Source organism: Malaclemys terrapin, assembly GCF_027887155.1.
Source record: "Malaclemys terrapin pileata isolate rMalTer1 chromosome 7 unlocalized genomic scaffold, rMalTer1.hap1 SUPER_7_unloc_1, whole genome shotgun sequence".
Classification (NCBI taxonomy): Eukaryota; Metazoa; Chordata; order Testudines; family Emydidae; genus Malaclemys; species Malaclemys terrapin.
In genome coordinates this window covers 3,415-28,605 of record NW_026530187.1, presented here as the reverse complement: position 1 = coordinate 28,605, position 25,191 = coordinate 3,415, and the positions used below count along the sequence as shown (strand labels likewise).

General features: G+C 41.9%; 1 protein-coding gene across 1 annotated transcript in view; it reads left to right on the top strand.

Moving 5' to 3' along the window:
* LOC128829370 (S-adenosylmethionine synthase) overlaps window positions 1-24,904 on the top strand; it is a 31,519-nt gene extending 6,615 nt beyond the window's left edge. The window contains exons 2-9 of the mRNA XM_054014741.1: window positions 3,373-3,450; window positions 7,888-8,010; window positions 12,075-12,187; window positions 15,779-15,922; window positions 16,765-16,983; window positions 21,589-21,771; window positions 22,312-22,445; window positions 23,002-24,904. Coding sequence (XP_053870716.1) covers window positions 3,373-3,450; window positions 7,888-8,010; window positions 12,075-12,187; window positions 15,779-15,922; window positions 16,765-16,983; window positions 21,589-21,771; window positions 22,312-22,445; window positions 23,002-23,110 — 1,103 coding nt within the window. The 3' untranslated portion in view covers window positions 23,111-24,904. The remainder of the gene's footprint in view (window positions 1-3,372; window positions 3,451-7,887; window positions 8,011-12,074; window positions 12,188-15,778; window positions 15,923-16,764; window positions 16,984-21,588; window positions 21,772-22,311; window positions 22,446-23,001) is intronic.
* Window positions 24,905-25,191: the final 287 nt, after the last annotated feature.

The following is a 25,191-nucleotide window of genomic DNA, read 5'->3' as shown; positions in this document are numbered from 1 at the left end:
TATGGAGATAATCATAATATTTGAAGCATAGTTGTAGTCAGAAAGGGTAATCTTTACAAACAACATTGAGAGTTTTAATATTAGTTTTCCATATTAGATTTGTTTACAGATCAAATGAGATTTCCAGCTACCTGCATTGTAAACTCTATCTGCAGGGCCGGCTCCAGGCACCAGACGAGAAAGCACGTGCCTGGGGCGGCACATTGTAAGGGGCGGCATTCCGGCCAATCTTGGGGCTGCACATTCCGGCCGCCCTGCCTTGGTTCTTTTTTTTTTTTTTTTGCTTTGGCAGCCCGGTCCTCAGCTCCAGAGCCCCCCGTCTGGCTCCCCGCGCTCCGCCAGTCCCAGCCCAGCTCTGCAGGGGCATGGACCCTGGCCCAGGGGGGCAGGAACTAGCGATCCCCGCCGCTCACCGTGCCGCTGGGCTCCCCGGGACATGTCACTCCATGCTGCCTGCATTGGCCTCCGCCTCCCGCGCTGCTCTGAGCCCGACCCAGCCAAGCTGCCTTTAAAGGAGCGGCTGAGCCAGTACCTCCTGCAGCCCCCAGGGGCTCCGCCTGCCTGGCTGGGAGAGACATCCCAAGGCCAGAGGGGGGAGCCCCTCTCGCCCGGCTGCGAGGCTCCACCCTTCACCTCCCTGCGAGCCACCTTGACCGCCCTCCACGCGCTCCCTGCGGCTGCTGTTTTTTGTTGTTGTTTGTTTTTTGCTTCGGCAGTCTGGCCGCCCTTTTTTTTTGCTTGGGCAGCAAAAAAGCTAGAGCCGGCCCTGTCTATCTGGCAATGGAAAACCAAGCTGGGTTCTCTGCAGCCTTTTGCATCATAACAAACATCCAGCATTTCACAATTAGCTGGCAGTTTTGATGATGAGGCATGAGACATAATAGTGTCCACCTTGCCCTACCCTAGTTATATTGGCTCTGCAGCACTGCTGATGGCAGTAAAATCTAATTTGTTTCAATGAAACAATCATGCGATAATTACTTGTTCTGTTCATTCCCTCTGAAGCACCTGACATTACTGTCGGAAGACAGAATTCTGGGCTAGATGGACCATTGGTTTGACCCAGTGTGGCTGTTCTTATGTTCTTAAAGAAGTAGATGAGCTACAAAAACACATAGGAGAGGAAAGGGAGATATTTTTTGAAGAACCTGTTTTTCTACAACAGGAAGTAAGAAAGTGCCATATTTATTTGGCTACTCACTTGGTTACAAACATATTTTAACAAGAGGTAAGGAATTTTTCAATAACTCATTTTTTCATTAAAAAAATGTAAGTTTTTGTTGAAACCCAAGCTGTTCACAAAACAAGGTCAGTTTGAACAAATCTCATGACTTAAAAAAATATTGAGCGGAGAAAAAGTTTTGAAATTGTCAAAATGTCCCATTTCAACTTTTTCAAAACAAAAAGTTTCTGTTTCCAGGCTAAATGACTTTTTGTTTAGAAACTTTAGTAAATGCAGAGTAAAAAAAGTAGATGAAAAGGTCACAATTAGAATGTTAGGTTTTGAAAAGATCAAATGAAATGTTTCAATTGACCCAAACCATTTATTTTTTTGTTTTGGATTTTTACTTCATGAAATTTTTTACGATTTGGGCTTTTTGTCCTGATTAACAACATGACATTTTTTCGATATCTTGAAAATAATTCATGGAACAGTAAAATTGTTTCCTGGCCTGCTTTAATTTTAATATTTGCCTATTTGAAATTCATTTTGGGTGAGGAGATGCACTGGCTACCTCTATCGCTCATAGAAGAGTTTTTCTGTGAGTCAGTTAAGCTTGTGAATCCAAAGACTCTTGTGGGCTGATTTTCAGATGTCTTGAGCACTAACATTCCCATTACCTTTGCTGATGTGGGGTTCAATTGTGGGGGCTTAGCATTTCTGAAAATTAAGGCATTTATTTTGACAAACTGATGTCTGTATGACAAATGTATGTCCAAGTATCTGGAGAAGACTTCACTTTATATATATATATACGCACACCCACACAGTGTACCACTAATTTGCAGACATCAGCCTTTTCATTAAAATACTAACTAAAGAAGATAAGTTAATAGTGGGGTATTTTAAGACAATTCTGTCATCAACTCTCTTAGACACTTCCTTTCCCTCTGTAGCCATGGAAAGTTGTTTCTCTACACAATTAGCACATCTGCTAAAGGAACTCCATCTACATGGTGATTGGGTTTCTGGATGAGAATTCCCAAACATAGTTCTCTTTGGACAATCTGAGATGTTCTTTCACTCTGATAGGATGTGGTTTTATTTATTTATTTGGTCTAGTAAACCTATGAGACCAGTGAAGGGAATCACTAACAGTGCAATTCTACCTTCAAATCACTGTCCTGTTGCCCATATTCTCAAATTAGGGAAAAGGACTGTACGTTGTGTGTGGTCCTGCTGACTCCCTATTTATCTGTTAGAAAAGTTTGTGATATTTTTATTAACTTTGTGGAGGATAATGCATTCCCAGAGATGGGTAAAGCAGTAATAACATAATAATGATGTGACATATCCTGTCATATTTAGCAGCTAATAAAAAGACTTGGACAGCTGAGATCAGAAACTTAAATGGCAGAATCCAGTATATGCAAATCCTGCTAAACAGAATCACTGCTAAAATCAGGAATGTCGAATTTTAAATGAGAGACCAAAACTAATAGGCAGCTGAATCTCCTGAAATGTAGTGCATGATCCCGCTGCAATTGCATCAAATAACTGAACTTATTAATAAACCGGTTGTTAGGAAAAATAAAATCCTATTGAGTAAGATGAGGCAAACTACCATTTTCTGGCTGGGGGAAACTGGCTGTTCCAGAGGCTGCCCTTTCTATTGTGGATACATCTTTTATTAATATGCTTTATTTATTTGGAGATCTACGGATGTTTATAATTTCTTTAAAGATTTTTTAACGTCTCTTTCTTAGGCTTTAACTGCTGTATTACCTAGAAATGTATTATACTCTCTGTAGGACTGGAGCAGGTCATCTTAAAAGCTGAAAATTGTCTTGTTGGAAAGACTGTCCCCATCATTTTTCACCCTTAATTCACAGGCAAAACTGGCAGGTAAAGTTGCATTCAGTGCTAATTTACATCACCAATACCATACGGCATCTGATGCTGAACAGGTTGAAGCACCATCACTGTGTATCTTCTTTGCCCGGACAATGTGTCATAGGGTTTTTAAAATCTATATAAGCTTAGAAACTACAGTAATGGGGCCATATAAGTATGCTAGCTAGCTAGCTAGACAGATAGGTGATAAGCCAAAAACAGCTCCACAAACTATTTTCTTCTTCATTGTGATGTCAACAGTCCATAATTTCTGTAGAGAACACAGTTTTTAGACACATTGATCTGTTCTCTTTCAGATAAGATCTGTGATCAGATCAGTGATGCTGTGCTAGATGCCCATCTTCAACAAGATCCAGATGCCAAGGTTGCTTGTGGTAAGGACACACATTTTCTTCTTGCACTTAGACTAGATGGAAAAGTGCTTGTAATTTTCCCTTTGTAATGTGTAAATGTAGGAGGTTGATGGCAACATGTGCCTGTTCATTTTTTATTCTAATTATTGTGTTCAAAAATATATGTACAGTAACTCCTCACTTAAAGTTGTCCCGCTTAACGTTGTTTTGTTGTTACATTGCTGATCAATTAGAGAACATCCTCGTTTAAAGTTGAGCAATGCTCCCTTATAAAGTTGTTTGGCAGCCGCCTGCTTTGTCCACTGCTTGCAGAAAGAGCAGCCCATTGGAGCTAGCTGGTGGGGGCTTGGAATCAGGGTGGACCGGCAGCCCCCCAATCAGCTCCCTGCTCCCTTAAGTTTCCTGTGTGGCAGCCACCCAGCAGGCTATCAATTGCTGGCAGTTCTGCTGTCCCTCCCCGCACTGCCATGTTCTGGTCCTGTCCTTTGCCTTGGAGCTGCTCCTGGGAGCCTCCTGCTAGCTGTGCAGGGGCGGGGGTGGGGGAAGAAGGGGACTAATGTTAGGGTGTCCCCCTCCCCCCTGCTCCTGCCCCTCGCTTACCCCATTTCCATAGAGCAGGGTGGGGACACGACAGGGCTCAGGACGGAGGGAGCGTGCTGGCAGCAGGGGCTGTCTGAACTTGCTGATCTACTTAAAAAGGCAATGTACTTAGAGTGGTGTCAGTGTACTTAAAGGGGAAATGTGCATCACTCTCTCACACACATAGGGTGTGTGTCTCTGTATCTCTCTGCCATGCTGTCTCCTCTCCCTTCATTTGTGCTGCCTTGTAGAGTGTGAGGCTACATTAACAACAATGTGTTAACCCTTGAGGGCTCAGCTGTTCCAGTTCATCATTTAGCAGTAAGGCATTCCCTGGGAAATATCCCACCCTCTTCCATCCTATGACTTCACCAACTCAACCAAGCTTCACAATCATCATTGCTGTGTACAGTATTACATAAGAACATAAGAATGGCCGTACCGCATCAGACCAAAGGTCCATCTAGCCCAGTATCCTGTCTACCGACAGTGGCCAATGCCAGGTGCCCCAGAGGGAGTGAACCTAACAGGCAGTGATCAAGTGATCTCTCTCCTGCCATCCATCTCCATCCTCTAACAAACAGAGGCTAGGGACACCATTCCTTACCCATCCTGGCTAATAGCCATTAATGAATTAACCACCATGAATTTATCCAGTTTTCTTTTAAACGCTGTTATAGTCCTAGCCTTCACAACCTCCTCAGGTAAGGAGTTCCACAAGTTGACTGTGCGCTGTGTGAAGAAGAACTTCCTTTTATTTGTTTTAAACCTGCTGCCTATTAATTTCATTTGGTGACCCCTTGTTCTTGTATTATGGGAATAAGTAAATAACTTTTCCTTATCCACTTTCTCCACATCACTCATGGTTTTATATACCTCTAGCATATCCGCCCTTAGTCTCCTCTTTTCCAAGCTGAAGAGTCCTAGCCTCTTTAATCTCTCCTCGTATGGGACCTGTTCCAAACCCCTAATCATTTTAGTTGCCCTTTTCTGAACCTTTTCTAGTGCCTGTATATCTTTTTGGAGATGAGGAGACCACATCTGTATGCAGTATTCGAGATGTGAGCGTACCATTGATTTATATAAGGGCAATAATGTATTCTCCGTCTTATTTTCTATCCCCTTTTTAATGATTCCTAACATCCTGTTTGCTTTTTTGACCGCCCCTGCACACTGCGTGGACATCTTCAGAGAACTATCCACGATGACTCCAAGATCTTTTTCCTGACTCATTGTAGCTAAATTAGCCCCCATCATATTGTATGTATAGTTGGGGCTAATTTTTTCCAATGTGCATTACTTTACATTTATCCACATTAAATTTCATTTGCCATTTTGTTGCCCAATCCCTTAGTTTTGTGAGATCTTTTTGAAGTTCTTCACAGTCTGCTTTGGTCTTAACTATCTTGAGCAGTTTAGTATCATCTGCAAACTTTGCCACCTCACTGTTTACCCCTTTCTCCAGATCATTTATGAATAAGTTGAATAGGATTGGTCCTAGGACTGACCCTTGGGGAACACCACTAGTTACCCCTCTCCATTCTGAGAATTTACCATTAATTCCTACCCTTTGTAGGAATTTTAACCAGTTCTCAATCCATGAAAGGACCTTCCCTTTTATCCCATGACAGCTTAATTTATGTAAGAGCCTTTGGTGAGGGACCTTGTCAAAGGCTTTCTGGAAATCTAAGTACACTATGTCCACTGGATCCCCCTTGTCCACATGTTTGTTGACCCCTTCAAAGAACTCTAATAGATTAGTAAGACACGATTTCCCTTTACAGAAACCATGTTGACTATTGCTCAACAGTTTATGTTTTTCTATGTGTCTGACAATTTTATTTTTAACTATTGTTTCGACTAATTTGTCCGGTACCGACGTTAGACTTACTAGTCTGTAATTGCCGGGATCACCTCTAGAGCCCTTTTTAAATATTGGTGTTACATTATCCAGTCATTGGCTACAGAAGCCGATTTAAAGGACAGATTACAAACCTTAGTTAATAGTTCTGCAACTTCACATTTGAGTTCTTTCAGAACTCTTGGGTGAATGCATCTGGTCCCGGTGACTTGTTAATGTTAAGTTTATCAATTAATTCCAAAACCTCCCCTAGTGACACTTCAATCTGTGACAGTTCCTCAGATTTGTCACCTACAAAAGCCAGCTCAGGTTTGGGAATCTCCCTAACATCCTCAGCCGTGAAGACTGAAGCAAAGAATCCATTTAGTTTCTCCGCAATGACTTTATCGTCTTTAAGCGCTCTTTTTGTATCTTGATCATCAAGAGGCCCCACTGGTTATTTAGCAGGCTTCCTGCTTCTGATGTACTTAAGAAACATTTTGTTATTACCTTTGGAGTTTTTGGCTAGCCGTTCTTCAAACTCCTCTTTGGCTTTTCTTATTACATTCTTGTACTTAATTTGGCAGCGTTTATGCTCTTTTCTATTTGCCTCACTAGGATTTGACTTCCACTTTTTAAAGGAAGTCTTTTTATCTCTCACTGCTTCTTTTACATGATTGTTAAGCCATGGTGGCTCTTTTTTAGTTCTTTTAGTGTGTTTCTTAATTTGGGGTATACATTGTTTGTTTAAAACTTATACTGTGTGTTTGTTTGTGTGTGTGTGTGTATGTGTGTGTGTGTATATATATATAGTCTTTTTGTCTGGTGAAAAAAATTTCCCTGGAACCTAACCCCACATTTACATTAATTCTTATGGGGAAATTGGATTCGCTTAACTTCGTTTAGCTTAAAGTCACATTTTTCAGGAACATAACTACAACGTTAAGCGAGGAGTTACTATACAGCAAAACGAAAAAGATCTGAACAAACAATTATACAGTGTCACTACATTGTTTCTCAAAGAAATTTTGAAAGTACATTGTGTTCGAGGACTGTAGCAAGAGCCTAAAATAACCAAACCAATGGTAGAGATAACTTTGTAAATGTAATTAGTATTCCAGAGGAAAAGAGATTTAATTCCACTACCGTCGATCGTCCAAAGAACCCGTGACCATTTGTAGCAAAGTACACTTATTTGGCTTTATAGATACTTTAAATTTTTCATTGCTAACTCTAAGTGTTTTCCTGACAGCTCATCATAAAGAAAAATGTTTTAACCGGTTTTGGTTATGTCTGCCATTTGTTGTTATTAAGATGTTGAAACTGCTGAAATTTGACCCTCAGTGAGCAAGTCAGCAAAATGTCTCCAAATTCTCAGATTTGTAAATGGCCAATGCCATCATTTTCAAGATGGAAATGACCCATTTTCCCCTCAACCTTTACACCTGAGGTTGATATTTGGCATTTGGCCTGTGTTCAACGTAAGTCCCACTTAAGATCTCAAAACAGAGTTTAATTGGGGCTCGTGCAAACTTGGCCTTGTGCATTCATGAAAAAACAGCCACCAGTTTTTGTCTCTCTGGCCCAGTTCCTCAACCATGGTGCTTAACTCCTGTTGGAAATAATAGGAGACAGGGTCTTTGAAGATCTGGAGGCAAGGTTGCAAACCAGTGGGCCATTAGTGTGGATTGTTGGGCCCAAACTTACTCCATAAGCAGAGTAGAAGGATGTTTTTCTGGTTAAGGCACTGGAATGATGCTCTGGAATCTCAGTTCAGTTCCTACATTGCCCCAAACTTCCTGTATGACCTTGAGCAAGTCATCAAATCACCTCAAGGAGTGTAATGAGGATAAATGGATTCATATGTGTGAGGAACTAATACTATGGAGATGGGAGTGATAACTACCTATATTATTTGTATTCAGTAGGGGCTGTTCAGAATTCACCATTGCCAGAAGTGGAGTTATTTGCAAAGCATGTTGAGTTATCCAGCCCTCCCTTATCCCTTTTCCTTCTTTCTGTCTTTCTGCTCTCTGTAGAGACAGTGTGTAAAACAGGGATGGTGCTGCTCTGTGGGGAGATCACATCCCTCGCCGTTGTTGACTATCAGCGAGTAGTTCGAGACACAATTAAGCAAATCGGCTACGATGATTCAGCTAAAGGTTGGTGCAAAAAATTCCAGGAATCCTGTTTCTTGCCAACATGGTGTGCTGGTCAGTGAGTAGCTGCAGAACAGGTCTGTCTCCACTTGCATATTTGTGCTTCTGCAAGCTCTTGGCTAGGAGCTGCTCAAACATTGTCATGAGAGAAACATTCTGACTCCATCACATACCGAGGAGAAACTATTCACTGTATGGTTAAAGCACACACACACACAGCAGGAAAAGGCAGCTAGGATATTTTTTTGAACTGGAGCATGTTTCATAGATTCATAGATTCTAGGACTGGAAGGGACCTCGAGAGGTCATCGAGTCCAGTCCCCTGCCCTCATGGCAGGACCAAATACTGTTGGCTGTGTAGTGGGGCAGTCACCCTGCTCTGGCCCTGAAAGAGTTAAAAGCCAACCCTTGGAGAGGGCTGGGGCTGAGAGCCAATAAGAATAGGCTGATGGGGAAGGCAGCCACAGCTGGGGCCACACCCAATTAGGCCACAGCTGGCCCTATAAAAGGGCTGTGAGTCAGGAGCTGAGTCTATCTCTCTCCAGCCTTAGAGGAAGAAGGACCTGGCTGCCTGGGAGCTCAGGAAACAGAGCAGGACTGGGGAAAGGTAAGAGGAGCTCCAGCCTGGTAAATCCCCAAGCTGCGGGCCTTGCTAAAAGGCTAAAACAGGTACTGCAGAGGCTGCAGCCTGGGCTTAGGCAGAGGCAGCTGGTCTGACCCCCTTGCCAATGATGAGTGGCTTTTACAGACTGCAGTTTGCCCCAGTGAGAGGGGGCTAGATGACGACTGGCAGTAGCCACTGAGGGTGAGAGGGCTGGGGGTTGGAGAGACCCAGAGCATGGTGGGGTACTGCTGGGGCAGAACCCTGAGGTAAAGGGCACTGGAGTCTGGGAGGGACACGGGGGCCTAAGGCTGGTGAGCCACTGGCCAACAGAGGGTGCTCTGAGCTGGACAAGAGCTAATTCCTGAGATGACCAGCAGGAGGTGCTGCACTGGTGAGTCTCACTTCACTACAGGCAAAGTAGCTGATAATTTGTGCTATAGAATTTACTTCTCAGTTTAACTCCTTGCAACTTGCATGTTGTTCAAATGGCCAACCAGACTAATGTAAATTGGTCAGATGGAATGGAAATAGAAGACTTTGTGAATTTGTATTATTTATTATGATTATTTAATGATTATTATGTATTACTGTAGAACCTAGGGACTGCAATCATAGCTTAGGCTCCCCCTTGTGCTAGGCACTGTACAAACACAGAACAAAAAGACAGTCCCTACCCTGAGGTGCTTACAATCAAAGTAAATTTCATAGCACGGTGGAGTGTATTAATGATGCAAAAAAGTGTTTTATATCCGAGATACATTTCAACATACATTTATACAGATTGCAAACTGGATCATATTTTTTACATATTGCAAATGTTTTACAGTTGCCATGAAGATTAAGTATGTTTGTTTTACAAAAGTTTTTTTTTTTTAAAGCGGTATTTCCTGATTGATATAATCTTGTTGGTACAAGACTTCTGAAGAGAGAATGGTGCGAGAATGCTGTAAAAGCACATCTGCTAGTTGGCACCAAAGGCAGAATATTATCTAACATAATACTGCCAGATCCAGTAGTGTAGAAATCTCCTCTTTTTACCTCCTTACCACCAAAGCAGTGTGGGCCCTGTAGTGAACCCAGTCAAAAACCCTGCCCTACAGAAACTATAGGAGAAAAGCTAAAAGGGGCAGAATTGCATACAACTTTTTCCCTTAGGGAATTCTTTCCCATCACAGCCTACTTAAAGGAAAGAGGGCATGGAGTGTTCTTCAAGTGGATACTTGTCTGGATGTGTATATTTGATGTATAGGTGTTTGATCCTAGACTTGGTAAGCAGCTGTCAGTAGCTGGAATTTTGGGAGAGGCGAGCATAAAGAAAAGCTGATTATCTTCTACCACAACTGGGGAAGAAAATGAGAAATTCTGCAAGGACCATAGCAGCTGTGGTCATACATTTTCTCTCTTGTCATTTCCTATTTTTCATGTTGTTTGGGACTTTCCTGAGCATTGCTTTAGACCAGAGGTTCCCAAAGTGGGCGATACCGCCCCCTGGGGGGCACTGGAACGATCCGGGGGGCAGTAGTAGCCTCGGGTGCAATTGGGGGGGCGTTGAATAAAAATAAGGGGGGGGTGGAAGCATAAAGAAAGAAGAGAATAAAAGAAAATTTTGAAAAACCGTTCGTACATGTTTCATCTGTTGTGCAACATAGAGTTAAAGTTGAAGTGATTACTTTATTTTCCAAATAAATTCACAAATTATAACCGATCAGGTGTCAAGTCCACCAACAGCTCTTAACAAGCAAGTGTTGGCAGGCGAGCGTGTCGCGCATTGTCGGGAAGTCCAGCATGCATCGGCAGGAATATGTACGTGTAAAGACTTGTTTACAATACGATACTATAAATAGGCGACATGTATGAAATCTAATTTAGATTGTTTCTGAATTGTGTAAAAAGCAGTTAACAATAGTGCAGTAAGTATTTAAAAATTTGTATTCATATTCGATACCTTCGATCTTTACGGATTATGGATCACATACAAAGCAAATTGTATTATTGTTGTTTCAGTAAAACAGCAATTTACACGTGAATATTTTTATACATTTTCTTACATATCTACCGTATGTTTCTGTGTCTCTAGTGCTTACTAATAATAAAATCGTAGCAGGCTTGTGTCGGTACAGTACTATTTGAAGTGTACAGTCAATATATTTGTCATATTTTTTATTACAATATTAACGAAAACAGGGGAATGAAATCGTAAAAAAACTGTTAACTATTAACATTTATTTAATAACTTCTTCTGTACAAACGAAATTTAGGATGAGGAGAATTCAGCCAGTTTCCAAATTTATCAACAGTAGAAAAACATGATGAAGACTTGCTCACCTATTGTCAACACTTGGAGGCTCTCCATTCTGACTTCAATCAACGATTTGAAGATATTCTTAAAATGAACATACCTGATTGGGTTTTGGACCCTTTTTCAAGTACAAACACAGAAGAATCTCCAAAATTACAAGAAGAACTGATAGAAGTAACAACAAATGAGGAATTTAAATTTAAATTCAAAGACGGCTACCAACAGTTCTGGCTGCAAAAGCAGATACCTACACTTTATCCTGGATTATGGGCTATAGTACAAAAGTTTTTAATTGCATTTCCTTCATCATGTTTAGTGGAACGTGGGTTCAGTGCGGTCACAAATCTGTTAACTAAAAAAAGAAACCGACTGCAAATAGCTAATCGCGGTGATTTAAGAATCCTGCTGACAAAAATAGAGCAGAACATTAATAAATTGATAGCAGCGCACCAGGTTCATCCTTCTCATTAGGATTATTTTTAATGTTATTCGTAATTTTTATTTTAATATTATCCTTCGTTATCTTAATTTTCTGTGTGTAATGCGAACGTTACTATGGTTGATTTTAATAAATAATTTTATAATTTCAAGCTTCAAGGTGTCATATTTACAACAACATCTTTCTTTACTATATTGTAGGACGTAGGTAGAAATATAGATACATAAAAGAACACAAATTTGTCACTGCATCTTTCTGTTTGTTCACTTAAAGAAGGTATCAGAGGGGTAGCCGTGTTCGTCTGAATCTGTAAAAAGCAACAGAGGGTCCTGTGGCACCTTTGAGACTATGCTCCCAGTACTTCTGTTAGTCTCAAAGGTGCCACAGGACCCTCTGTTGCTTTTTAAAGAAGGTAGATTTCCAGGGGGGCGCGGAGTAATTTTTTTTTGAAAGGGGGGCGGTAGGCCAAATAAGTTTGGGAACCTCTGCTTTAGACTAAATGCTTGTGGCCAAGCATTAAGAGAGATGAGACCTTGCTGTGAGGTTGAACGGAGAAGAACACATTAGAATTGTTGCATTGACAAAAATGTAAAAGCAAAGAGCAGGCAGATTCTGAGTTTTGAAGGCACTGTTGTCCAGGATTGGAATTTCTGGCATATGGTTTCATGTAGCTGTGCTTCGCTGTGAAAGGAAGTTAATTTATCCCTGTGTCTTCTTCTAAACAGGCTTCGACTACAAGACTTGCAATGTTCTGGTGGCACTGGAACAACAGTCGCCTGATATTGCCCAAGGTGTTCATCTGTACAGGAATGAAGAGGATGTTGGTGCTGGTGACCAGGTAATCAAAAGTCATCCCTGTTTACAAAAACAATAGTAAAATAAAACATACTCTACAATCATCCTATCAGCTCATTAGGGCAGCTCGCTAGTACACTCCCAGCTCTGTTTACTCCCAGTGCTAGGAGAGATAGGATCACTGTATCACCTTAAAATGAAAACATTTTCTTCTGAAAAGGTCAGGGTTAGAAAGTGAGGGTTTACCCATCCCATTGTCATATTTTCTAAATCAAAACCAGCAGGGCCGGCTCTAAGTTTTTTGCCACCCCAGGCAAAAAAAAAGAGCACCACCCCGCCGTAACACCCCCCCCCAGCGCTGCACTGCCGAACCCCCCGCCCCCCGAGTGCTGCGCTGCCAACCTCCCCCCCCCCCCAGCGCCGCGCCGGGCTGCCAAAACCCCCGCCCCTCCCCGAGCACTGCGCTGGGTCGGGTTGGGCCAGGCCGCTGAAACCCCCAACCCCCCCTTGAGGACCACCCCGTCCCACCGCACCCAAACCCTGAGCGCCGGGCCACGCCGCATCGCCGAAACCCTCGCTTCTCCAGCGTTGCGCCGCCGAAGCCCCCGCCCCACCCGCGCCGCTGAAACGAAAACAAACAAACAAAAAACCTCGAGCACCGCCCCACCAAACCAAAAAAAACCCCAAAAAACCCCGAGCGCCCCCGCCACCCCAAGATTGGCCGCCCCTTCCAAGGTGCCACCCCAAGCACGTGCTTGGTTGGCTGGTGCCTGGAGCTGGCCCTGAAAACCAGCATGGTCACAGTTCATGAGTTTGCCCAATCTCATCCTTTGCTAACACAGAATAAAATGCATATTTGTGTGAATACATTGATGGAGCTCCCATGGGACACACAGGGCAAAATTAATCACTGGTGTAACTTCTTTGACTTCAGTGGAGTTACACCAAGGACAGTTTTTGTCCACACAGGAGACCATGCAGCAGATCCTCTGCTAATCTAAATTGTCATAGCTTCGTTGAAGTCAAGGACTGTTGAAGCTAAGGATCTGGGCCCTAAAGCTTAGCAAAGTTAGCTTTTTTCAAGTATGCTTCCTAGTTCTGTCTTAGTAGGGTTAGATTAATCAGCTATTTCCTTTTGCAGCAGGACTTGCCCAGTAAGATTAAGTAAATAAATAATAAACAAAATCATATAAGATCCTGCCATGTTTACATAACATTGGAGCTTTGACGTTGTAAAGGGGTGTTCTGTCAAGTACAAGCAGGATGGCAGTGTTTTTTAAAATGAAGGCAATTCTGCCTGAACATTTGTAACTCACTTGGGCAGGGATCGGTTTTAGTATAATTGGCGTTCCGCATAATTAAGACTGTCCAAGTCCTATTTCAGTGAGCTGAATAGCAAATGGAGATGATTACAGTTTCTCCCCAAGAACATAAAAATCCTGCAACTCCAACTGAAGCCAATATGAATGCGTGTTTAACATTTACAGTAGTTCTCATTAGCAGTAATATCTAGTTTTTGGTAATGTTGTTGAGAATTGTAATAGAACCATCATAGAGCCTTGGAACCAAAGTAATATTACCCCCAAATCCTCCTGAGGACTAAATTAATAGGCATTTCTATCAGCAGATGGCCCAAATAGAAATGCATCTATGCATCTTACATGGCTTTGATTACTGCAGGAGTGGAACACCTTACAAATTTGTAAGGTATTTATCCTTGCAGCACCCTTGTGAGGTAGGGCAGTGCTATTGTCCCCATGTAACAGGTGCGGAACTGAGGCACTGAGAGACAAAATGACTAGTACCAGGTCTCCCAAGTCCTAAGCACTTGGCCTTGCTTCCTCTCTGCAGTATTTAAATAATTCCATTTATGAGCTGCCATTCCACTGAACTGCCTGACAGGAAACGGTAACACCAAGGAAATATCCTTGCTAACTCCCAGCATTGGCCTGGTCATGCATAGTGTGACAACATTCACTAATGAAAGTTTCAGACAGGGTTGTCACCTCTGATATACAAAAAACTGGGACATCTGGAATGATCCTGAGCCCATGAATCAGGCAGCTGGCAGTGTATACTGAGCACGGTTATGGATTTCTGAGGACCGCTACCACAAAAAAGGAGTGATCTTGGGAAAACACAGACAAGCGTCAGCCCTAACCCCAAGCCCTATTTCTAACCCTATCCAGGCCACCTTACTCATTGTGAAGTTCTGCCTAAGAGAAGCAAGGCTTGGGTTCAAAATATGCCTGGACACTTTTGCATTTAGATAAATCACTCATATTATCTGGGTATAGTCCTTGCCAATAGGGTGGGTTGAAAATTTTCCATCCAAGCTGTTCAATAAAACACAAATTGCCACAGAAAAGTTTGAGGTTCTGTCAGACTTTTCAGCCAAACATTGAAAATGTTTTAATAAAAACTGAAAACTATTGGGGCAGGGACTGTCTCTGATTATGTGTTTAGGGCGTGCCTAGCACAGTGGAGGCCTGATCTCAATTGAGGCCTCTAAGGCTATGTCTACACTGCCAATTTTTTTTTTTTTGCCAAAAGTTATACCACTTTTATTAAAGCACTTTAATTAAACCACTGTTGCCTGTCCACACTGCTCCTTGTGTTGATGAAGTGCATCCACACTAGCAGCTCTTGCAACGACCGAGAGCAGTGCACTGTGGGTAGCTATCCCACTGTGCAACTGGCTGCAGGGTGGTTTGGGAAGGGTTTGCAATGCCTCATAGGGCAGGTACGGCATCACATGATGCAGGTTTCTCCATCCCATCATTCCATGGGCATCCTACTAGATTGCCAGCCACTTTCCAGCTGAAGTGTAGGGGGGAGAGTGTGAGACGGGGCACGTGTGTGTATGGGGTGAGGGGAAGAGACAGACAGTGTGTGTTGGGGGGAGAGTGAGTGTGTCGGCATGCTGTCTCCTAAATTCAGCCAGCCAGCTGAAAGCAACCTGTCCTGGGGAAGGGGGAAACCCTGACATCAGCCCCCACCTCCATCCCTGGCTCTGCACAGAGTGTCTGTCTGTCTGTGTCTCTCTGTCTCTGTTTCTCTCTCTCTAACACACATACATCCACCCCTGCCTGCCTCTGTGTTCTTAGTGTGGGAGACAGCAGGAGCATTCCAGCCACATTAAAGATTGCTCTGTTTCTCAGAGCAGCACAGCATGCAGGCTGTCAGAATGGAGCTTTGAAACGGGAGGGGCACAGTCACTGGAGGCATTGTTGGGCATCTCTGGAGGCCATTTACAGCGATAAAAGCAAGCAAGGTGTTTACACTGGCACTTTGGCGATAAAATATTTGCGCAAAAAGCCTTATCACTTGTCACGGTGGTTTTATTACAGCACTGCAACTGAGGAGTTTCGTCACAAAAAGTGGCTTTGCAGTATGTACACCTCTGCTGCTTCATCACCAAAAGTTGCCTTTTGGCAAAAAAAAATTGGCAGTGTAGACCATCTGATGCTACTGTAACACCAATAATAAAAAGTAATTGTAGGGCACTGTTTGCCTCAGGTGAGATTTTTGTGGTCTCTAGGCACTTCTGTAATGCTCATATTAATAATTTAACAGGATTGAAAGCCTTGCTTGCCCCAGTGATTTAAAATCTATCCCTCCTCTCCCATTACAGGGGTTGATGTTTGGCTATGCAACAGATGAGACAGAAGAATGTATGCCTCTCACTATTGTCCTCGCTCACAAATTGAACAGCAAGTTAGCAGAGCTGAGACACAGTGGTGATCTCCCTTGGCTTAGACCCGACTCTAAGACACAGGTAAATATTGCTTTCACTCAGCGTGTCCCTCTGCTAAATACAGGAGCTATGGAAAGAATCCTTTCAAGTCCTGATCGCTTGCAGGCTATTAACTATCTGTCTGGTTCGGTAAAGCCACTGTTTTACCCAGAAAATCCTGGATTTCTTTTTCCAATATTTAATTACTACTATTTGTTCAGTTCAGAATGTCGTTTTAAATGGATAATCCAGGATTTCCACATTATAACATACAGTCTGACTTCAGCTTCCTACTGATCAGTTAGGAATTAAATAATGCTGAGCAGAGGAACTGCTTTATATGCAATCTCCTGAGTGTCGCAAAAACTGTTAGTATGCACCTGGATGTTTGACACATGACACTGCATAGCACTGAAGAAATATTTAACTCTTGAGTACCAGGAGCTGGGTGTTCCCTGCTGCCTGAAAACGTGTTAGGAAATCTAAAGGGCAAATCTGATTCATCAGTGCCTACAAATTAAGGCTGTAGTTTTCACTGAAGGATTTAAATTTCAATGGGATTTGAGAGTCTAATTGATTTAGGCTCCTTTGAAAATCCCAGTCTTAGTATGTATTGCTAAGGGTGTCACTGGAGAGTGTATGGTGCATAGAAGTAAAATATTTGCTTTGTACATGAGCCTTCTGAATTTGGGTCACCAATGTATTTAGCAAACGTGAAAACCATACACTTCATTCCTCACACCCATTAAACAGTTATCTCCTCATACTTTGTTGCCGCAGGCACCTTCCTGTGCATCTGCTATTGTACTGCCTGGTGTGGTGTATCTATACAATACGGTAATGTATCATACAGCTGTTTCTTTTACCCCCTCGTTCATATTCAGGTCACTGTTCAGTATACCCAGAAAAATGGAGCCGTCATCCCAGTCCGTGTTCACACCATTGTGATATCTGTGCAGCATGATGAAACCATCTCGCTGGAGTACATGCGCAAAACCCTGAGAGACTGTGTGATTAAACCTGTCGTTCCTGCCAAATACTTGGATGAGAAAACAATTTACCACCTTCAGCCCAGTGGGCGTTTTGTCATTGGGGGGCCACAGGTGTGTGTTTAGTTATTCTTTTGATCCTTCTGCCAATTTTCCTTTTCCCATCATAGTGTGCTACAGATTAACTTGTGTCCTCAGCCTGTATTTCTAACAAAAGGGCACAGACTAAACACCTGTTCAGAGACCAGTCCTGCACCATTGGAGCCAATAGGAGTATCACCACTAATTTCCATGGGAGCCAGACCAAGGCCTTAATGCACTGGATTCTAAAGAAACCTCTGAAGGCATGGTTATGTCATATAGATATTAGCAAGTTGGGTCAAGTCCTACTTTGCATATTCAGTGTCCAGCTCTGTAAGATGCTGGGCATCCTCAAATCCCATTGAGTTTAGCATCTCACAAGATCAGGCCCTCAATCTTTTCTCAGCCAAAACACTCAGTGAAGTAAATGGGACAGCCAAACATTTCAAAGCTGTTGCTTTTCAGAGGTGCTCAGCACACACAACGCTAGTTGAAATCAATGAGAGCTGTGGGTGCTTAGCACCTCTGAAAATCAGACTATAGCCGGGTTTGTCCAAGAGGAGAACGGGAGGGAGAGTTTTGCCTGGTTAAGGCTTAGGAGCCAGGATTTAGAGCTTGATGTGGCATTGATCGAAGTCAATGGCAAAATTCCCATTGACTTCACTGCTGCAGGACCAGGCCTTTAGTCCAGATTTTGTGAAAAACATCCTCCCTGGCCATTGTTTGTTCCGCTTCCCCCTACAATGCTTCCTTACATAACTAGGCCAGCACCATATCCTCTTACCAGGAGCACTCCTGACTGTAGGGCCAATTTTCTGTCTATCCTAAACAGATGGTCAGACCTACTTATCCTTCATTGTTAATTTTATTGAAACCTAATGAATTTCATCTCAGGTATTTCTAGGGTGGCTGTTACCCTAATGTACTGGTGCTTGGATATTATGGTATAAGGCATGTTGTTAAAGTTAGTCCATCATTGTACTATAACCTATACTAGAAATGTAGACTAGAAGTGGTCAGTTAATACTGCACAGCTTGTTTTATTAACAAGCACCATCAGTACTGACAAATATTGGCCAATGGGAATATCTGTTTTATTTGGTCATTAATATACATAATAATCATAAACTTAAAATGACTAAGAACCCTCAAGTCATGTGCATAACTAGTTTAGATAGCGTCTTCCTCCTTCCCCAATTATTTCTGTTACACCCATTTGTTGCATCTCATCTTAAATTAGACTGTGAACTCCTTGGGGCAAGGACTGGGTTTTCCTGTATATCTGTACAGCACCCAGGATAATGTAAACTCAGGCCTGACAGACCTATGGGTGCTGCCATGGCACAAATTACACTGCTCTACAGCCAAAATGCTTCTGAAATAAATGTAGTCAAACTTTACTAATTCTGGGTCACTGAGAATGAAAATGATGCTTAAAATTGTTGGTTGGCTCTAGTTTTCAAGATATGCTATTGGGTCAGTATATACGACCCTTGACTTGGGAATGGCGGAGGATAAGTGAGTTATAAAGGGAAGGGATCTCAATTTAAACCAGAAATGACTAAAATACATCTTTGACTGGATCTATGAATAAATCTATGACTGGGTTTGGACAGTACTTGCTTTTTAGGCAAAACAATGAATGATGCAATCTGAAGCTGGTATTGCGTCATACATGATATGAATTGCATCATGTTATTCCTAGAAGTCATGGCTGATGCAATCATAACGAAGCTTACATCACTCTGCTGAACAAATTGCCCTATATCAGCTCTAGAAATCATCCAGTGTCGTGCTCTCTTATTTGTCAGTGTTTGATATTGCAAAGGGACATATTTCTGTTTAGCCAAAGTGAGCAGAGATGCCTCGTACTTGTGTGAACAGTGCAGATAACTTCTGCTATGTTTGTGGTGAAGTGACTTTTGCATCACAAAAGTGCAGTATACCCACTATGGTTAAGAAAGCCTATCACCTTTATTTTGGCTGCAAAATTGGAGATCAGGACAAGAGGTGGGCCCCACACATATGCTGCAACACTTGTGCAACAAATCTTCGCCAGTGGTTGAAGAGGAAAAGGAAATCTATGCCTTTTGCAGTGCCAATGATTTGGAGAGAGCCAACAGATCATACCAGCAATTGTTACTTCTGCATGGTGCCTCCAGTTGGGAAAGGTGTGTCAAAGAAGAAAAAATGGACTGTGCATTATCCAAACATTCCATCAGCTATACGCCCAGTACCCCACGGAGAAGGACTGCCGGTTCCTGATGCACCAGAATCATTCTCACTTGAGTCAGATGAGGAAGAGGAAGAGGATGAAATTTCTGGTCCTGAACCATCAATGTCACAGGACCCACATTTTCTCCCATCCTCCTCCTCCGAACCACACCTCATAACACAAGGTGAACTGAATGACCTTGTCAGGGATTTGGAACTACCCAAGAGTAAGGCAGAGCTGTTGGGCTCCAGACTACAGCAGTGGAATCTCCTGGCAGGTGATGTTAGGGTTTCCATGTTCCGTGACCATCAAAAGGATCTTGTCCCATTCTTCTTCATGGAAGGTGATCTTGTAGCCTGCAACAACATCGATGGTGTGATGGCAGCCCTTAACATCGTTCACGATCCAGATGAGTGGAGACTGTTCATTGATTTATCGAAGACGAGTCTTAAAGCTGTTTTACTGCATAATGGCAATGTTTTGCCATCAATTCCAGTTGGTCATGCAGTCCATATGAAAGAAACCTATGACAACATGAAACAACTTTTGAGGTGCATAAACTATGACCAACATCAGTGGCAGCTTTGTGGCGATTTGAAGGTTGTTGCTCTCTTGCTTGGTCTGCAGACTGGATACACAAAGTACTGCTGTTTTCTCTGCGAATGGGATAGTCGTACAAGAGATTCCCACTACATCAAGAAAGATTGGCCACTCCGACAGTCATTGGAGCCTGGGAGGAAAAGTGTTCAGCATCCACCACTTGTTGAATCAAGGAAGATTTTATTATCACCCTTACACATCAAGCTGGGTCTGATGAAGAACTTTGTCAAGGCCATTGACGAAACACAAGCAGCTTTCAAGTACCTCTATGGAAAATTTCCAAGGTTAAGTGAAGCTAAGATAAAGGAAGGTGTCTTTGTTGGTCCTCAGATTCGTGAACTTCTTCGAGATGATGCGTTTGACCATGCACTGCGTGGCAAGGAAAAGACGGCATGGAAAGCCTTCCAGTTAGTGGCAATAAATTTTCTCGGAAACAACAAGGCAGACAACTACAGGTTGTTGGTGGAAAACCTCCTCAAGCCTTGGTTGCAACATGTCACTAAAGATACATTTTTTGCACTCTCATCTAGATTTTTTTCCACCGAACTGCGGAGCAGTGAGCGACGAGCACGGCGAGCGATTTCACCAGGCCATTGCAACAATGGAGAAACGCTATCAGGGCAAATGGAGCCCATCAATGCTTGCAGACTATTGCTGGACAGCGACAAGAGATGCTCCATTTAATGAATACAAGAGACAAGCCAAGAAGCGCCGAGTAGACACTGAATAGGACTAAACTATGTACATAATAGTTTTTTGCCTTTTGTTTCATAATAAATTATATTATATAACCCTTTTGCTGATTTTTAAAGTGTTACATAAACAGGACAGGTGAAATATTATCATGTAAAGCAACCATAAACATATGAAAAGACTTAGGTTTACAATTTATGATTAAAACTCTACTATCTACACAATATACATAGACATAAAATGTAAAAACTTAAATATCTTAGAAACAGTAGCCAATCAGTTGTTTTAATTGTCATATTTGAATTCAGCACATCAAAATACATAATAAATGGCACATTTTATCTCTGAAGCAGACGACTTCTCAAAAATTGTAGACCAGTGTTATTATTAACAATATCAACGTATCCCTAGAGTAAAAATAAACCCACCTGAAAGTGAGTTGGTTCATTTTAAATTGTGAACATGTGTGAGGAAATCAAATACAGTATTTATTGTGAATTATTCACCCAGCTTTAGATCTTATCCAAAGCAATAGAGCCTGATCCTGCTTCCATTAAATCAACAGAAAAAACTCCTATTGATGTCAATGGAACTTTTTGCATTGCAAGTAAATGCATCTTTTTTCAGTATGGTTCCAGTATAAAAGTCATTTTTTTTAAAGCAGATACTTGGGATCTGATGGCAGCTAAGAAAGCATATAATATTTGCCTTTGAAAAAGGCATTAGGAAATAGTGCTGGCAGAAATAGCCATCTTGCAACCTCTTTGCCTGACCGCTAAATGCTCCTCATTAATGTCTTGATCCAAAGCGCAGTGAAATCAGTGGGAGTTTTCCATTAATTCTAGTGTGCTTGGAATCTGGCCCTAAAAGAACTTACATAGCCACTGTTATGGTAATTCAATTAGATAAGTTAATTGCTACAGTTGCACCTCAAGAGTGCACAAGTCACTATCTTGCTTTCTGGAAGTCTCTTTGTCTGTGAGGCAATTACTGTATTCATCAGACATTTTAAGTGTTCATTCCTTGGAGCCAGTATAATAAAATGATAGTGAAATAGTGGAATTCTTTTTTCACAAAAAAGCTATTAGCTAATAAAAGCACAAGAAGTGACACTTGTTTGAATATTACAGGGTGATGCTGGCGTTACTGGTCGAAAGATCATTGTGGACACTTATGGAGGATGGGGAGCCCATGGAGGTGGTGCCTTTTCAGGCAAAGATTATACAAAGGTGGACCGGTCAGCAGCATATGCAGCCCGCTGGGTGGCCAAGTCTTTGGTGAAAGCCGGGCTGTGTCATCGTGTTCTGGTTCAAGTATGTTCCATTTTTAATCTTGTTGATTTTTGCTTTTTGAAATTTATTTATTTAAAAAACACTTAATTTTTACCTTTTCCCTGAAAAATGTGCCTTAGAAAAATGGGTTTGTGAGGGAGAAAGCTGGTGAGGTGGTCAGCACTTATCAAGCTATCCTTGGCTTGATTATGTCTGTGATAGCACAGGTGGAGAGAAATCAGAAGTTTATGGAATTCTGGAAGCTTAGCTTGGAGCTGGATTGAGTTTAAAAGGAAGATCAGGAGAAAGATCTTGTTCTGCTTAGTTCAAGATCAGAGTCACGGGGGCTTTCAGTATAGTAGCTTCCTCAGGCCTGGACTTTTTGGATAGTTTACATTTTACTGGAGATTATTCTGGATATTTACTGGATCCATCATTCTTCTGGTATCGACTATCCCCATTAGGGGTTCTTCTTGCTGTGCTGGCGGAGGGTGTTCTGATACTTCATTGTCCTGTCACATGCCCTGCTGGCCATATGAGGCTCCATCCTTGTTTTCTAACTAATGCGTTTGTCTGCCAAAGGTTTCTTATGCCATTGGAGTGGCTCAACCTCTCTCCATTTCACTGTTCACTTATGGAACTTCCCAGAAAACAGAGAAAGAGCTACTGGACATTGTGCACAAGAACTTTGATCTTCGACCTGGAGTCATTGTCAGGTAAGCATGTTGCAGGAGCACACGCATATGGAACAGTCAGAGTGAACACTTCCTGGAACTCCTCTCAAAGAAGTATAGACGTTACAGAAGAAAAAGAGCTATTAAATCAGCCTGACCAACCTCTTGTCCTAATATAGTATTAGTCCCTATAGTACATCCCCTCTCAGAATTTGGCCCTGCATAGGGGTTACTACAGCTACATGTGTGTGTTCTGTAGTATGTGGCATTGAAATAGTTTTGGCTCACAGTAATGTTACCTCATTTTTACTAGAGCTGTTTGAGAAATTGAGACTATTTTTCATAAATATTTGATTGAAAATTGGGTCAAAATTTCCATGAACTTCAATGGGTTTTGAGTCTGGCTCAAAAAGGCTTCAGACTAATCCTTATAGACACTTTCATGGTCATTATTCCATAAAACAAGTTCATTGGTACATTTGCACTTCCAAAATTCAGCCCACTTGCTGGACTGAAAGGAGGAACTAGCTTAAAACAATGATTTATAGTGTTACACTTCAGACTAAACTATTTTCTTTTCTTTTTCTTGAACACTAAGGGATTTGGATTTAAAGAAGCCAATTTATCAGAAGACTGCCTGTTATGGTCACTTTGGAAGAAATGAATTTTCATGGGAGGTGCCTAAGAAACTTGTGTTTCAACAATAATGGGTCCATCCGCAAAGCAGAAGTGAAGAAGATTCTACTAGTCAATAAGATGTTGGCAGAAATCAGCACTGACTACTCTTTATCCAGCTCAAGGAATTTCAGATTTTAAATGGACAGGATATTCTCATGGGAATTAATTCTTACTCTCAATCTTATCCTATTTCATTGTCAAAAACACTAAAGGCAGAGTCTTTTTATCATCACAAGAAGACAAAATACAGTTTATTTTACTGCTGCTATGTTGGTTCCACGGACAAAGGCAAAATCTGACTAGGACATACAAACCAACGTTTGGGCCTTAACTCTGTTACAGTGTGATCTTACATTCAAAAGAAAAGGTATCCCTCATCATTCTAGCTAAGGAGCAGTAGGTTTCTTCACCCTGACTGGACACTAGGAAATCTGCAGGGGACAGTTTTCTTATAGGAGCTGGTATTGCATACACCTATGGGGAATTTTGCTTGGAGGGGATTCGTTATCGTAGGATAAGGAACATAGCTGCTCCTTTAAAGGATGTTGTTAGGTGCTTAGACCTCCTTCACTAGTTATCTCTGCTTACCACAGTGTTCCAATCAGCTGTGATTTGGTGACTCAAACTTTTTCTTTTAGCTACTATGTACTTATAAGTGCTGCTTTTCTGTGTGTTTATATATTAGCACATCAAATTTTGGAGTCAGTGGCTCGTCCAAGTGTATGGCGCATTAGAGCGCCATTGATGTCTCTTGGATTGTGCTAATATGAACACTGCCTAGTAGCGACAGTGCTTTTAAACACTGTAGAGCAGAGTGCTGTTAGTATCCTATTTTAATAGATTTTTAAAGGCATGGTGTCAAGGTATCATCCACAATTTGTGGAGTTATTTTTCTCCCACTGGTGTTTATAACAACAGCCCTTTGGGAGAATGACACTGAAATCTGTTTCTTTGTTGAAATATGCCATCTGTTATTTTTATGCACACACTGGTTTGCTTTGGAGCATTGCTTACTAGTGGTAGGCTCAAAGCTTTGATTTTTGATGTTGACCACTATACGGGGACAAAATAGGCACACAAAAATAACCAGAACACATTGGAAATAAAAGGTCCTTATGTTAAAATGTGGATCTACCAAATTTGACAGCATCTTTAACTGAAAGTCAATGATTGAGTAATCCTGTAGATGGCAGTACTACCCACCCTAGGTTTATATGTCTAACATCTGTAGAAAACACTTGGCTCTAGGCAATGTTCCAGAATAGCTTGAGTTGTGTACATGGTACTGCCAAAGTTTAAAGTAACCAATTGCTTTTTACTTTTGCAGTTCTACTTACAAATTGTAGATGGGGAATCTCTGTGATCCAGGCAATAGCTGGTTGAGGGAGAGCGTGTCATTTGTGTACCCACATACTGTGTTGTCTTAAAGTGTGAGTGAAAGGAAACGGGATTAGTCCATTTCTGCAAAGGACTTCAGGCCAGTCTTGGTTATATTGGAGACATGGGTAGGTTTTCTCATTGACTTCAATGAAACCAGGCTCTGGGCTTCTGTCACCATTTCATGTTGATGTTGTAGGTACCAAGAGTGAAATTAATGCTGCTGCAGGGGTTGACTGAAAATGCCACTCAAAGTTCACATAAGGGTTAAGGTGGCCCTTGTATGGAATTTCTGCATTGGAGAAATTTTGCTCCAGGAGAATGCAATTTCTTTGCACACTGTCTCCTGACTTGTTCTGAAAATGGGAGCAGTTGGAATAATCTAATGCCTGACTCATTGCTGTGTGTTTAAGTTTGGTGATCATTAAAATAAAGAACTAATAGCACTGGCTAACAGTAGGTATGATTTAGCCAGGTATTGTGCAAACTTCTCCCCTTTCAGTGCATCTCAAATTCAATATGCCTCCTTCCTATTCAAGGAACAAGTCTCTCCTCTTCAGCATCTGTGCTAGACTGTGCAATGTGTACCAGCTAGAATGAAAAACAAAAAAACCCACCAAAAACTATTTGTTTCTCTGTGTGTGGCTTGGAACCCATATTGCCAGAAAAAAGAAATTGGAACATTAATCCATGTCCTCTAGCCACACAAATGCTTGCCCTTTGGTAGGAAAAT